Source organism: Cricetulus griseus, chromosome 7 (genome assembly GCF_003668045.3).
Source record: "Cricetulus griseus strain 17A/GY chromosome 7, alternate assembly CriGri-PICRH-1.0, whole genome shotgun sequence".
NCBI classification, from domain to species: domain Eukaryota; kingdom Metazoa; phylum Chordata; class Mammalia; order Rodentia; family Cricetidae; genus Cricetulus; species Cricetulus griseus.
In genome coordinates this window covers 108244920-108256475 of record NC_048600.1, presented here as the reverse complement: position 1 = coordinate 108256475, position 11556 = coordinate 108244920, and the positions used below count along the sequence as shown (strand labels likewise).

The 11556-nt window shown below is 52.8% G+C and overlaps 1 protein-coding gene across 3 annotated transcripts in view; it reads left to right on the top strand.

Moving 5' to 3' along the window:
- Positions 1-559: 559 nt before the first annotated feature.
- Positions 560-11556, top strand: part of Itga3 (integrin subunit alpha 3) — a 30757-nt gene continuing 19760 nt past the window's right edge. The window contains exons 1-4 of one of the 3 annotated variants that reach the window (XM_027424288.2): positions 560-1162; positions 8181-8308; positions 8955-9034; positions 11187-11436. In XM_027424288.2, the coding sequence (XP_027280089.1) occupies positions 957-1162; positions 8181-8308; positions 8955-9034; positions 11187-11436 (664 nt within the window). In that variant the 5' untranslated portion in view covers positions 560-956. The remainder of the gene's footprint in view (positions 1163-8180; positions 8309-8954; positions 9035-11186; positions 11437-11556) is intronic. The other 2 variants (XM_027424287.2, XM_027424286.2) reach the window with 2 other exon arrangements.

The following is an 11556-nucleotide window of genomic DNA, read 5'->3' as shown; positions in this document are numbered from 1 at the left end:
ACCACCGCTAAATATCTGTCTGGCTTTTCGGAGGAGCCGGTTCCGGCTGGGATCAGGATGAGAAGAGGAGGGTGGGCAGGAGGGCGCTGAGTATGAAGAAGAAGGTCCGGAGACCCGCAGTCACCTCTTAGGGACTCGCAGAGGAGCGGAGGTCCGCATTCCAGGCAGCCGGACACCGACGACAGTTCAACGAAGAGCCAACTCCTGGCCTGTGCAGTCCGGACCGTGGTGGTGGCTTTGCCAGTTGTAGCCGCAGCGAAGCGCTGGACAAATCCCACCTCCGGTCCCGCCCGTGCAATCAGTCTTGCACCGAAAGGCGATGCTTCTAGGGAGAAGCAAGCCGCTGGGAGGGGAAATCCGGGCTTTAAGGGCTCCCGACAGGTGTCTGAGAGAGAGGGCGGAGTCAGGGCAGGAATGATGGAGAGGGAGGGGCGGCGCTGCCCCTTTAAGAGGCGGCGGCCGAGCGGGGACCTTTTCTCTTTCCCCGGAAGGAAAGCGGAGCCCGGGCTGGGCGCGCAAGGTGGGGAGGTGCAGGGCTGGGCAGTGGGGAGGCGGGGCACGCGCTGGAGAGAATCCCTCCTTCCTGCCCTCCTGGCGGTCGAGGGTTTGCCTTTTCAGATCCTTCACTTAGCTGGGATCCAAAGAGCTAACACCGCCAAGGGGGCGCGGCTAGGACCATCTAGGTAGGGTACGGGGTGCCGGGAATCGGGCACCGTGACCTGTCCACCCGACCAGCGGGAGAGTAGATCCACGGACCTGGAAAGAGGATTGGAGAAGCGCCACCCCAGAGCAGACGTGAAATTGACCCGGACTAGGGCAAGAAATTGCCTGGGACTCCGGGCGCAGCGGCGCTGCGGGCTCGGGTGTCCTCTGGCGGCGCCTGGAGCAGGTGAACCGTTCACCACCCCCGGTGTTGAGCCCTCTTGTGTTTTCGCCCGGCTCGGGTGCTCGCAGCCATGGGCCCCGGCCCCCGCTGCGCGCCCCGCGATCCTGGCTGGATGCTCGGCGCCTTGGTCTTGATGGTGGCTGCTAGCGGCCGGGTCGCCTTCGCCTTCAACCTGGACACCCGATTCCTGGTGGTGAAGGAGGCGGTGAACCCGGGTAGCCTTTTCGGCTACTCGGTCGCCCTCCATCGGCAAACCGAGCGACAGCAACGCTACCTGTAAGTCAGCCTGGCGGCGGTGAGGTGGGGTGGGGTGCGAAAGGGGGTTTGCGCGCTGATGCCTGACCTAAGGGAGCCGGAGCCCTGGGCCCACTGACTTCCAGGCCTGCTGCTGCTGGCCTTTCCTTGTGAGCCAGGATTAAGGGGGCGGGTACGCCCGCAGCCCTCCGATTGTGGGGCTTGGCGGGAAGTGGAGGATGGGGGGCAGTAATCATAGCAAGTGCTGACCTGGCCAGAACCTGTCTAGACGCGGCCGCTCCACGCTTCAGACCTCTTCGGAAAGCAGAAGTAGGGTTTCTGTTGCCCAGCACCCTGAGAATCCAGTACCTAACATTAGCTTCTTTCCTGGGCTGGGAGAGCACTGTAAAACAAACACATATCGCATCCTTCTTCCCCTCCGCCTGGGGAGAACCCGAGATAGATGCGTTTAAGCCCCCATTACACCTCTCATTTCGTCAGTGGCCACAGCAGCCACGCCCTCTGCAGAGCCAGGCTGGACGGCTTCTCAAGGGCTTGGCATTGCAGAGTGATGTGATGAAGAGGCTGGGAATTTGGAGCTGTCCAGAAGCTGTCTCACCCCTGGAGGAACGGACAGTAGAAGAAAGACGAGGCGCTGTCTCCTCAGAGGCCAGAGCCCACCCGGAAGCAGTGGGGTACTCCCACCAGACATCTCCCTGCATTCCACAGATTCATGTTGAATCAGCAACCCCGAGTGTGTTTGTTTTGGTTTGAAGAGGGAAATGGTGTTTTCTCTTTCTTCTGCTCTCCTTTGCAACAGCTGCAAGGAGCGGGAAGAGCTGAGCAGAGGGGGGAGGGGAGGAGAGTGCATCCAGCCACCTGCCCCTCCCCGTGCACACTGATGCCCAACCAGTCACATCCAGGTGTCTGAGGTTTCTCTGCATGGGTTCTGTGTGCTGAAGTCACTAGCTGAGGGCCGGAAGAGTTGAGGCTGCCCAGGGAAAGACAGTGATGACCACACAGTCCTCTTCTACGTTTTTGAGCTGGGTGGCCTGCCAGGCATTTACTCCTACCCAGCCTCTGACAGTTACTAAATTAAAAGACACAGTTAAGGTAAGAGTGTTGAAACCACTCTATGCTCTGGCTGGGGCCTGTAGAAACTTGAGGAAGTTTGGAATGTTCAAAGTCCAACTCACTAAAGTCTTTGCCTCTGCCCTGCCCTGTCTGTACTGCCCACCTGGACTTAGCCTGTACCCTATCTGGCCCCTGCAGAAGGTAGGGCCACCACACCCTTCTCGCCCTGGCCAGGCAGATTTAACCTTCTACCTTTCTGAGACTCTTTGACAATAGCTTGTTGCTACAGCAGTGCCTTTTCCTCTCCTGTCCTAGCCCAGAACATAGTTTTCTTATGTTCTGATGCTAAATCTGCAAGGCCTGAGCTAACACAGTGGAAGACACCTGGAAAGAGTAAAACACAATTCTACAGTGTCCTCCCCCCCTTCTGTTACTTTGAGGAAGATATTTCCCTCCCAGGGCTAGTTCACCAGGATGAAGTTGTTCCTGGATCTGTATGCTCCTTCCTTCTTCCTATCTCTGCTGGCCTGAGAGAGGCACCTTGACATTGTAAAGGGAGAAGCTGAGTGTCCCTGCTCCTGTTGTCTTGTCTTGGCTCTGTCTCTAACACCTGAGCCTTCATCTCCTCAGCTGGCAGAGATCACAGCTTCTCAGTGTTAGCAGCGCTTTAACGAGACAGTGTGTCTAGAATGGCCCTGGTGTGTCCAGTGGACACCAGAAGGCTCTGGGGCTGAGACTAGGGTGGATGTGAACCTCTCCCACCTATGGGTCCTACCCAAGTTGGCCAAGTGAAAGGCTTCTGGTTTCCTCTCCAGACAGCTGGGGAGAATGCTGAAACTGATGGGCCTCCGAGGGCAGATGGTTCTGGCCAGATGGGTCTTCTCTGTCTTGCCCACATCTGCTTCTGTACCTTAGCTCTGTCCTCATCTAACTGAGTTCAGCTCTCCAGTCCTTTGGAAGAAGCAGCTGGGATTCACTACAGCCAGCTGTGTAGCCAGATGTGAGCAGCTGCCCCAGTGTTCTAGGGATAATAAGTCAAACTACAGCCTCAGGTTCCATTAGCATCGAAGACCCCTTGGAAGAGCGGGGTGGCTCATGGTCCTTCCTTTGGGGTCTGCCAGCTGTTCAGGGACTCCTGAGAATATATGTACAATTATGGGTTTGTACATTGTCCCTGGGGGATCAGGGAGGGGAGAGCATAGCTCTGTGTAAAAATCCAAGATAGACTCTGTTTGCTGCTACGACCTTTATCTCTATGCTGGGTACCCCACCCATAACCCATGCTTGCAGCACTCACTATCTGATAGGCAGACTGTTCACTCTGGGTTTATTAATTTATTTTTGTGAGACATGGTCTTTCTTATGTGGTTCTGGCTGTTCTAGAACTCACTTTGTAGATGAGGCTGGCCCTGAACTCACAGAGCTCCACCCTCCTCTGGCTCCCAATCTGTGATTAAAGTCCGACTCACTTTGAGCTTTTTGATGCTACATAAGGCCCCTTAGAGGGAGAAGAGCAGCTCATTTGGGAGGTGTTCCCTGACCGTCCCTGACCCTGCTGTGTTGTTCTCTCTTATTCTGGCCTGACTTCACTGACAGATTCCTCTTGGCCCCCTCTCCCTTTTGCTGTTGGAAATGAGGGTGTCCGGGAAACCTGTGAGGGAGTGGCTCCTGGAAATGAGGTCATGCCTGAGGTAGGCTGGGGCCTCGCTTACCTGCTGTGCTCTCTTGAAACATGCTCCCTGAGCAGGGCAGGTTCCTGGCAGCCTCCGTGGCTCGTGCCAGCAGAAATGGCACAGCATCTGTGGCTGTGGGAACAAGGCCTGATGTGGTTTCTCCTTCTCCGCTGGATTTCTCCAGTGGCCATTCTAGGCCAAAAGGCTTTGAAAATGGGCAGGAGGTGGAGGAGGGCTGATCTTGCAGAAAAGGAAGCAGCAAGGGGGGGATTGATATTCCATGGGGTGGCATCCACCTGTCATGACAGGACTCAGAGAGGAAGGCAGGAGGATGAGGATGTTGGCAGTTTGCTGGATGTCCAGGGTACACAGTAGACCCTGTCTCAAAAAAGGGAAGAAAAGGAAATGTCCATTGCAGTAAGGTGGACTCTGGTAGACAATTCACAGAATGCCACACAGGGTCAAACATGGAATACCTACTGAAAAGCCAGGGAAAAGAGGAAAGGAGAAAACCAAAGCCAGGGAAAAGAGGAAAGGAGAAAACCAGTCTCATTCGTTTTCACTTAAGGCCCTGCCAAGATCTCACTCTTCCATCTCTCTAATTCTCTCTTTCCTCCAGCTTGTTGCTCTGGGTCTAGGGCTGAGTCACCAGGGGAAAGGGGGCTGGGTAGGCAACGTGAGGATGGGTAGGGGAGGATGGGGAGGGCTGCAGTTTCAGCAGCCATAGGCGAGCCTCTGGGGAGGTGGCTAAATCAGGCATCGGGCATAGAGCTGGCATCCAAGAACTGGCCTCCCCCTTACTCAGGCTGGAGCAGCTATCATAGCCTTCCCTACTGCCTCCACGCCTGGCATAAGAGGGGAACAGCAATGCAGACCCCAAGGAAGGCCCTGGGGGTTCCCCAAAATCTTCCCATAGGAGACACCACACACGTCCCTGAAATGAAGCTGATAGATTTTCTTTGAGCATCACTCCACCCCCAGAGTCCTGAGGGCCTCCTCTTCTTTGGGGTGAGCCAGCCTGGTGCCCTGAACTCTCTTGGGTCCCATTCTCCAGCCTTCTCAGATCCTGCCATTTTCTGTTCAGTTATTCTATTAGCTTTGAACTGCTTGGGAGAGATGGAGGTGTAGAGGGCTGGTTGGGGTGAAGAGTTTCATTCCCTGCACTTGGAGCTCAGGGGCTCCCCAGAGGCCAGGTGGGGCTTTCTAGTTGGAGCCAAATGAAAGGATGAGGAGGCAGCTGTTGAGAGTGCTTGATCTTCCATTTCACCCAGAGTGCTGTCCGCTCCCCGCTGACCAGTTCAACTCCAGGAGAGGAGGTCCTATCTTGAGAGCTGGGTGGTGGTGGTGTATTTAGTGGTGGTCTGGGAGAGGTCAGCGTTTAGATTTTTTTTTTTAAACCTGGACCCAATAGTACTACCTGCTATTCATTCACAATTTATATACCAGTAAGGTCTGTCCCAGTCTTGGGATTCCCAAACCCTGACTTTACATACACCTGACTATGGTAGGAGGAAGGTGGACCCTACCCTCTGAACCTCTTCCTCCATCCATGTGCAGGCCTCTGGCTGTAGACCACTGCATCCTGGGCTGGGAGCCAGAGGGCCTTAAAGGGCCTCTGAACAGGCCAAGTAAGAGCTAAAAATACTCCAGGGGATGTGGGGGAGCTCCCAGTGGAATCTCTCAGGAGGGAGGAGCCTAGGGATTAGGGAATTGGCCCATTCCCAGTCCCCATCAGTGGGCACAAGGCTGGCACCAGACAAGGACAGGAATTTGAAGACTGCATGGAGTCTTATTCTAATCCAGCCATAATTTGTGTTTGGCTCTGTCTGTTCCATACCTCAGGCAGCTAAGAGGAGGGGTCCTTGGGTCCCTCCTAGCAGAGACAGACTTAGGAAGAAGGGAGACCCTGCTCTACAGATGCCTTCTGCTAGATGAGTTAGGCAGGACTGTGGTAGCCATAGGGTAGTGCAACCATTACATCGTGTGCCCCCCTTGTCCCCATTCACCCGCTGAAGCCTCCCGCTCTCCAAGCTCATTGTAGCGGACCCCTCCGCCAACTCTGAGCTTCTTTCCTAGATGAGCGGATGCCAGCCTCTTCCTCCCCCTGCCCAGTGGTTGCCTGCTATCCTCAGGATGTGAAAGTCCTACTTCTTTCTGTTCACCCCTTACTCCATCTAAACAATGAAGTAGTCTGTCCTTTTCTCTCTGTTTCAGGTTCCCTAACCCGCAGTATTGGAATTCCTGAGTCCCCAGAGAGAGACTGGAGTCAAGTTAGGGCCAGTCCTGGTACCATAGAACACCAGAGCAACAGTGCTCACACCCACCACGCCTTCTCAGTTAGAGAACCCATTTGTTCTCCCCAAACCCTGGAGTAGGGGGTTCAGCTGGATTCCCATTTTACAGATAACACACTCAAGACTCACAGGAAAGAGAAATCACTCCGTCACAGTACCAGCCCTGGAAGCGGGTCCCTACTTCCCAGGTTGAGATGTTCCCACAGGCCCTAGCTTCCTTCTCTCATTTGTCAAGCATGCCAGGGGGTGGCTGTGTGCCTGCGTTGAGCCAGGGTGCTCAGGCAGGTACCCTCCCTAGCCTGAACAGAAGTTGGCTAATGGCCTGGCTGTTATATCTGTTCCCTCACCCCTCCCTAGGGCGTTCACAACACTACTATGGGGAAGTTTTGCCTCTGCCCTGAGGAACAGTCACAGAGGGTGATGTCTGAGCCACAGATGTGAGGTGCAGGCAAAGGTCCACCCCTTTCCTAGTACCTCCAGGCAATGCATTCCTGACTTCCAATAGGTGGAGGCACCCCAGGCCCCAGCATGCCCGGGCCCTGCCCTGCCTACTCCCTGCTACCCTTGCTCCCAGGCCCTTAGCAGGGCTGTAGGAACAGCCATTGCTCAGCACTTCCAGACTGGTAAGAGGCCTGGAGCCTGGGAGCCTCAGGGCCACAGTGTTGCTGAGCTAAACAGAGGGGCACCTGGGAAGTTCTGCCACCCAGGAGGCTGGGTTGGCAGGAGGGTGGCAGAGGGCATGTTCTAATCAGAATATTGAAAGGCTACAGGGAGAAGATATAAGAAAGAACTTGGCTCTGAAGCTAGCCTGTGGTATATGGAGATCTTCTTTTACAAATATCCGAGGGTAGTCTGAGATGGGATGTCAGGGCCGACCCCGACTGCTCTGCTTAAGTTACCCTTTTGGTGTGGGATGGGGTTCCAAGGTTCTAGCCCCCTTGTGGGGAATTTCCTGGTGTCCCTAAAGATGGATTCTGGGGACAAGGGAATAATTGCTTTTGTCCACTCCCACCCACTGGAACTCTGCTCTTAGGCCACACTAGTATCCAGCCCCACCCCATACCTGTGTGCTTGCCTCAAGGTGGGGGTTGGGGCAGATGGAGGCATCACTCAGCTCACGTGGAAATCTGTGCCTCTTAGAGCTGTGTGCTTGATAGTTCCAAGAGGAGAGATCCAGGCTTCCAACAGCTCACCCATCCTCATATAGATTCTCTCTTCTGCCTTCCCTGCTACTCCCAGGACTCGAACCCAGAACTGCCATTCCTTCACATTTTTACACATTCCTTCATATCTACCTCTGAGGCCAAAGGATTCCTTCAAAAACCCACATCTGGGGCTAGGAATGTCCCTCAGCTGGTAGAGCACTTACCCAGTATTCTGGAAGCCTTGGGTTAAATTCCTAGCACTATGCCAAACTGAGCATGGTGGTACATACCTGAAAGCCCCAGCATTTGAAAGGTGGAAGCAGGGGCATCAGAAGTTCAAGGTCATCTTTGAATAGGGAGTAACCTAGCCTCGGCTCCATGAGACCCTAACTCAAAAAGAGAATGAAATAAAGAATGAAATAAACCAGAGCTGACTTTGTCATTGCCTTGCTGGGGTCCCTCTGTGGTTCCTCTAAAGCCTTTGTCATGGCTCGTATGCCTCCTGCCATGTTCTTCCTGGGTTCTGGTTGTACAGAGAGCCGGTGTCTGAATCACCAGCTTGCTCATGCTTCCTGGCTCTTGCACATATTGTACCCTTGTCTCAGGCGCCCTTCCTCCCTTCTTCTTGGGTGACCCCGGGCCATTGTCCTCACATTCAGGCCAGGGCACCTCGTGTACAGACCTCCATGCTTTCCTTGTGAGATACTTACCGAGTGTGTGTTTCCTGGCCTACTTCCCCTATGACACCCTGTCCTGGAAGATGGGGCTGAGGTTTATTAATGCCTCATGCCCAGTCCATGCTTAGTGAGTGTTGATTTGCAAGTTGGCTGGAGGGAGGCTTGGAAAGTCTGGCCCACCTGCCTCCCTTTCCTAGGCTTCTGGCTGGTGCTCCCCGGGACCTTGCTGTGGCTGATGGCTACACCAACCGGACTGGTGCTGTGTACCTGTGCCCCCTCAGCGCCCTCAAGAATGATTGTGAACGGATGGACATCTCTGAGAAAAGTGAGAAGAGCCTGGGAGCAGAGCTAAGTCAGGGGCCTGGCAGAGGGAGCCCAAAGAGGAGATACAGGGCTAGCTTGTTAGCAAGGCAGGGTGGCTCATGCTTAGTATTCTAACACTTGAAGCTGAGGCAGAAGGACAGCAGGAACAAGGCTAGTCTGGGCTACATAGTGATTTTCAGAGTAGCCTGAGATGTATATGGGGACCCTGACTCAAAAACAAACAAAGCAAGCTGGGCGGTGGTGGCCCACGCCTTTAATCCCAGCACTCAGGAGGCAGAGGTAGGTGGGTCTCTGTGAGTTCGAGACCAGCCTGGTCTACAAGAGCTAGTTCCAGGACAGCCTCCAAAGCTACAGAGAAACCCTGTCTCGGAAAAAAAAAAAAAAACCAAAAAACCAAAAAAAAAAAAAAAAAACCCAAAAAAAACAACAACAACAAAAAACAAAAACAAAAATAAGCAAAGCAAAACTTTGACAACTTCTTGTCCACCTGTGAAGAGCGGCAGAAGAAAGGGATGGGCATAAATAGTGTGAGCTCAGAGCAATGGCAGGCAGGACACAGGAGGAGGGAGGTTACCCTTGGGAGGCTGGGAGGCTTTGGGCACTGGAATATGAGGGACCCTAGTTTATGAGCCCTTCCATTCCTGCAGGTGACCCTGACCATCACATTATTGAGGACATGTGGCTTGGGGTGACTGTGGCCAGCCAGGGCCCTGCAGGTAGAGTCCTGGTAAGTGAGCACTTAGCATCATCTTTCCAGAACCAGGGAGGTCAACAGAGGGTAGTCGGGGACCCTCTGTGCATGGCTGAGGCCTTTGCAAATGTCTATTTCTGCGGCCTTATATCTTCATAGGCCTGTGTGTTCCCTGATCTCTGAGCTTTGGGAGAGGGCTGTCTGGCACTCTCCCAAGGCTAGACATGGCGTGGGTCCTATGTGACCTGCATGGATGCTTGCCATTCGTGGGAAAGAGCAGAGAGAACTTGGAGGGGGAAAGGGCAGAGAGTGCCTGGGGCAGCTGGGCGCTGGCAGGCACTCCTTCCTGGGAGGCTGGCTACCGGAAGAAACACAGCCCTGGTGACCCTGGCTCACCCTGGCACTGATTTGAGTGCCACTCCCTGCTATCAATTGTCACCTTCTGCTGCCGACAATTCTTCAATGTCAGCCCTTGGGGAAATCTCAATTTCTGTATCCCAGACTGACATTATTTTGATCTATATAAACTTTACATATAGTGAAAAGGGCAGATACTAACTTTTTACAAGCTTTGACCAATAATAAGCCTATCTCAGTAACACTCATGAAACAGAGCGGATTTGCATCACTCCAAAAAGTTCTCTGGGCTGCCTGTGAGCAGTCACCACTCCTACGGCCATCACTGCTGTGATTTGTGCCCTTTGAACACCATCGTAAGCTGCAGGCTGGCAGACAGCTCCCCAGACCACCCTTTTTTATCCTCTGTTGTTTGTGGGTGTGAGTCTAGAAGTTTGTTTAAGTGATTGTAGACTCTAGGATTAGCTACTTACCCACCTTCACTCAGTCAACAAATATTTGGTCAGCACCTACTGTGCTTTGAGCACCAGAAATTTAGTAGTGCCTAAGGAGAAGCTCCTGTGAAATGCTAGTGGTGCTCGTAGCTGTGACGGGACAGAAAAAGCAAATAAACAACAGCTTATTTAAGATATTGTATAACCCAAAGGCTCATTCAGAACACTTTTACCCCCTGGAAGCTGGCTTTCACTATTAGACTGCCATGGCTGCCTGGAACTCACTCTGTAGACCAGGCTGGTTTCAAACTGAGAGACCTGCCTGCCTCTGCCCGCCTAGTTCTGGGTATTTAAGGTGGGTGCCTCCATGACTGGCTCAGAGTCCTTTTTAAATTTATAGCTTGGCTTTTTTTTTTTTTTTTTTTTTTAATGCTTGTTTTGGCTTTGTTAGGGATCAAATGCAGGGCCTTGAAAACGCTAAGCCATGATCAGCCCTAAATCTGTTCCACTGATTTCCCCAATAAGTGTATATGATGTGGGACTGGAGAGATGGCTCAGCTGGGGTTCAATTCCCAGCAACCCATGTAGCAGCTCACAACAGTGTTAACTCCAGTTCCAGGGGGATCTGATGTCCTCTTCTGGCTTCTGCAGGCACCAAGCATGCACATGGTGCACAGACATACATGCAGACGAAGTAGCTATAAAAAAATAGATAAAAATAAATTTAAGGGGCTAGAGCGATGGCTCAAGGGATAAGAGCACCGACTGCTCTTACAGAGGTCGTGAGTTCAATTCCCAGCAACCACATGGTGGCTCACAACCATCCATTATGAGATCTGGTGCCCTCTTCTGGTGTGCAGATATACATGGAAGCAGAATGTTGTATACATAATAAATAAACAAACATCTAAATAAATAAATAAATTTAAAAGTTACTGTATGAGAAGAGCTTGGACTTGTGCTTGGCATATACTAAGTACTCAGTAAGTGTTTACTGCTGTCATTAATGGTGTAATTATTATTTTAAATGGCCCTTTCATTAAACAACAGGGTCATTTGGGGATGAGAGAAGCCAGTCCGTAATCTCTGGGTAAATAACTCCTTGTAGATCCAGGAACCTAAGCCCCACATTTTCTCATCCTTCTCCAATTCCAATTCAAGATCTCTCAGCTGCTCTCAAATTCTTACCTCCTGGTCTCCCCAGATCTGTTCCTGATCCTAGATTTCTAGATAATGGAAAGGGGCTATGAGTTTCAGTATCCCCACAGGAAGAAAATGAAGCCAGAGTTCCTCTTTGGCCCTTGGCTCAAAAGGCCAGCAGTGCCCAGGGTGAGAGATACAGCTTGCCATGTGTTCCCTGATCCTAGCTAAGGCCGTGTGTGTTTGTGGGTTCGTAGGTCTGTGCCCATCGCTATACCCAGGTGCTATGGTCTGGGCTGGAGGACCAGCGTCGCATGGTGGGCAAGTGCTATGTGCGAGGCAATGACTTACAGCTGGATCCTGGTGATGACTGGCAGACCTACCACAACGAAATGTGTAACAGCAACACTGACTACTTGCAGACGGGCATGTGCCAGCTGGGCACCAGCGGTGGCTTCACCCAGAACACCGTGTACTTCGGTGCCCCTGGCGCCTACAACTGGAAAGGTGGGGACCTGGGAGAAGGAGGGGCAACAGCAACCACCTATCCCCAGTAAGCCGCTGGGACAAGTCTTTAATTCTAGCTCTCAGGAGGTGGAGGCAGTGTTGCCAGGGTGAAAACTCTGT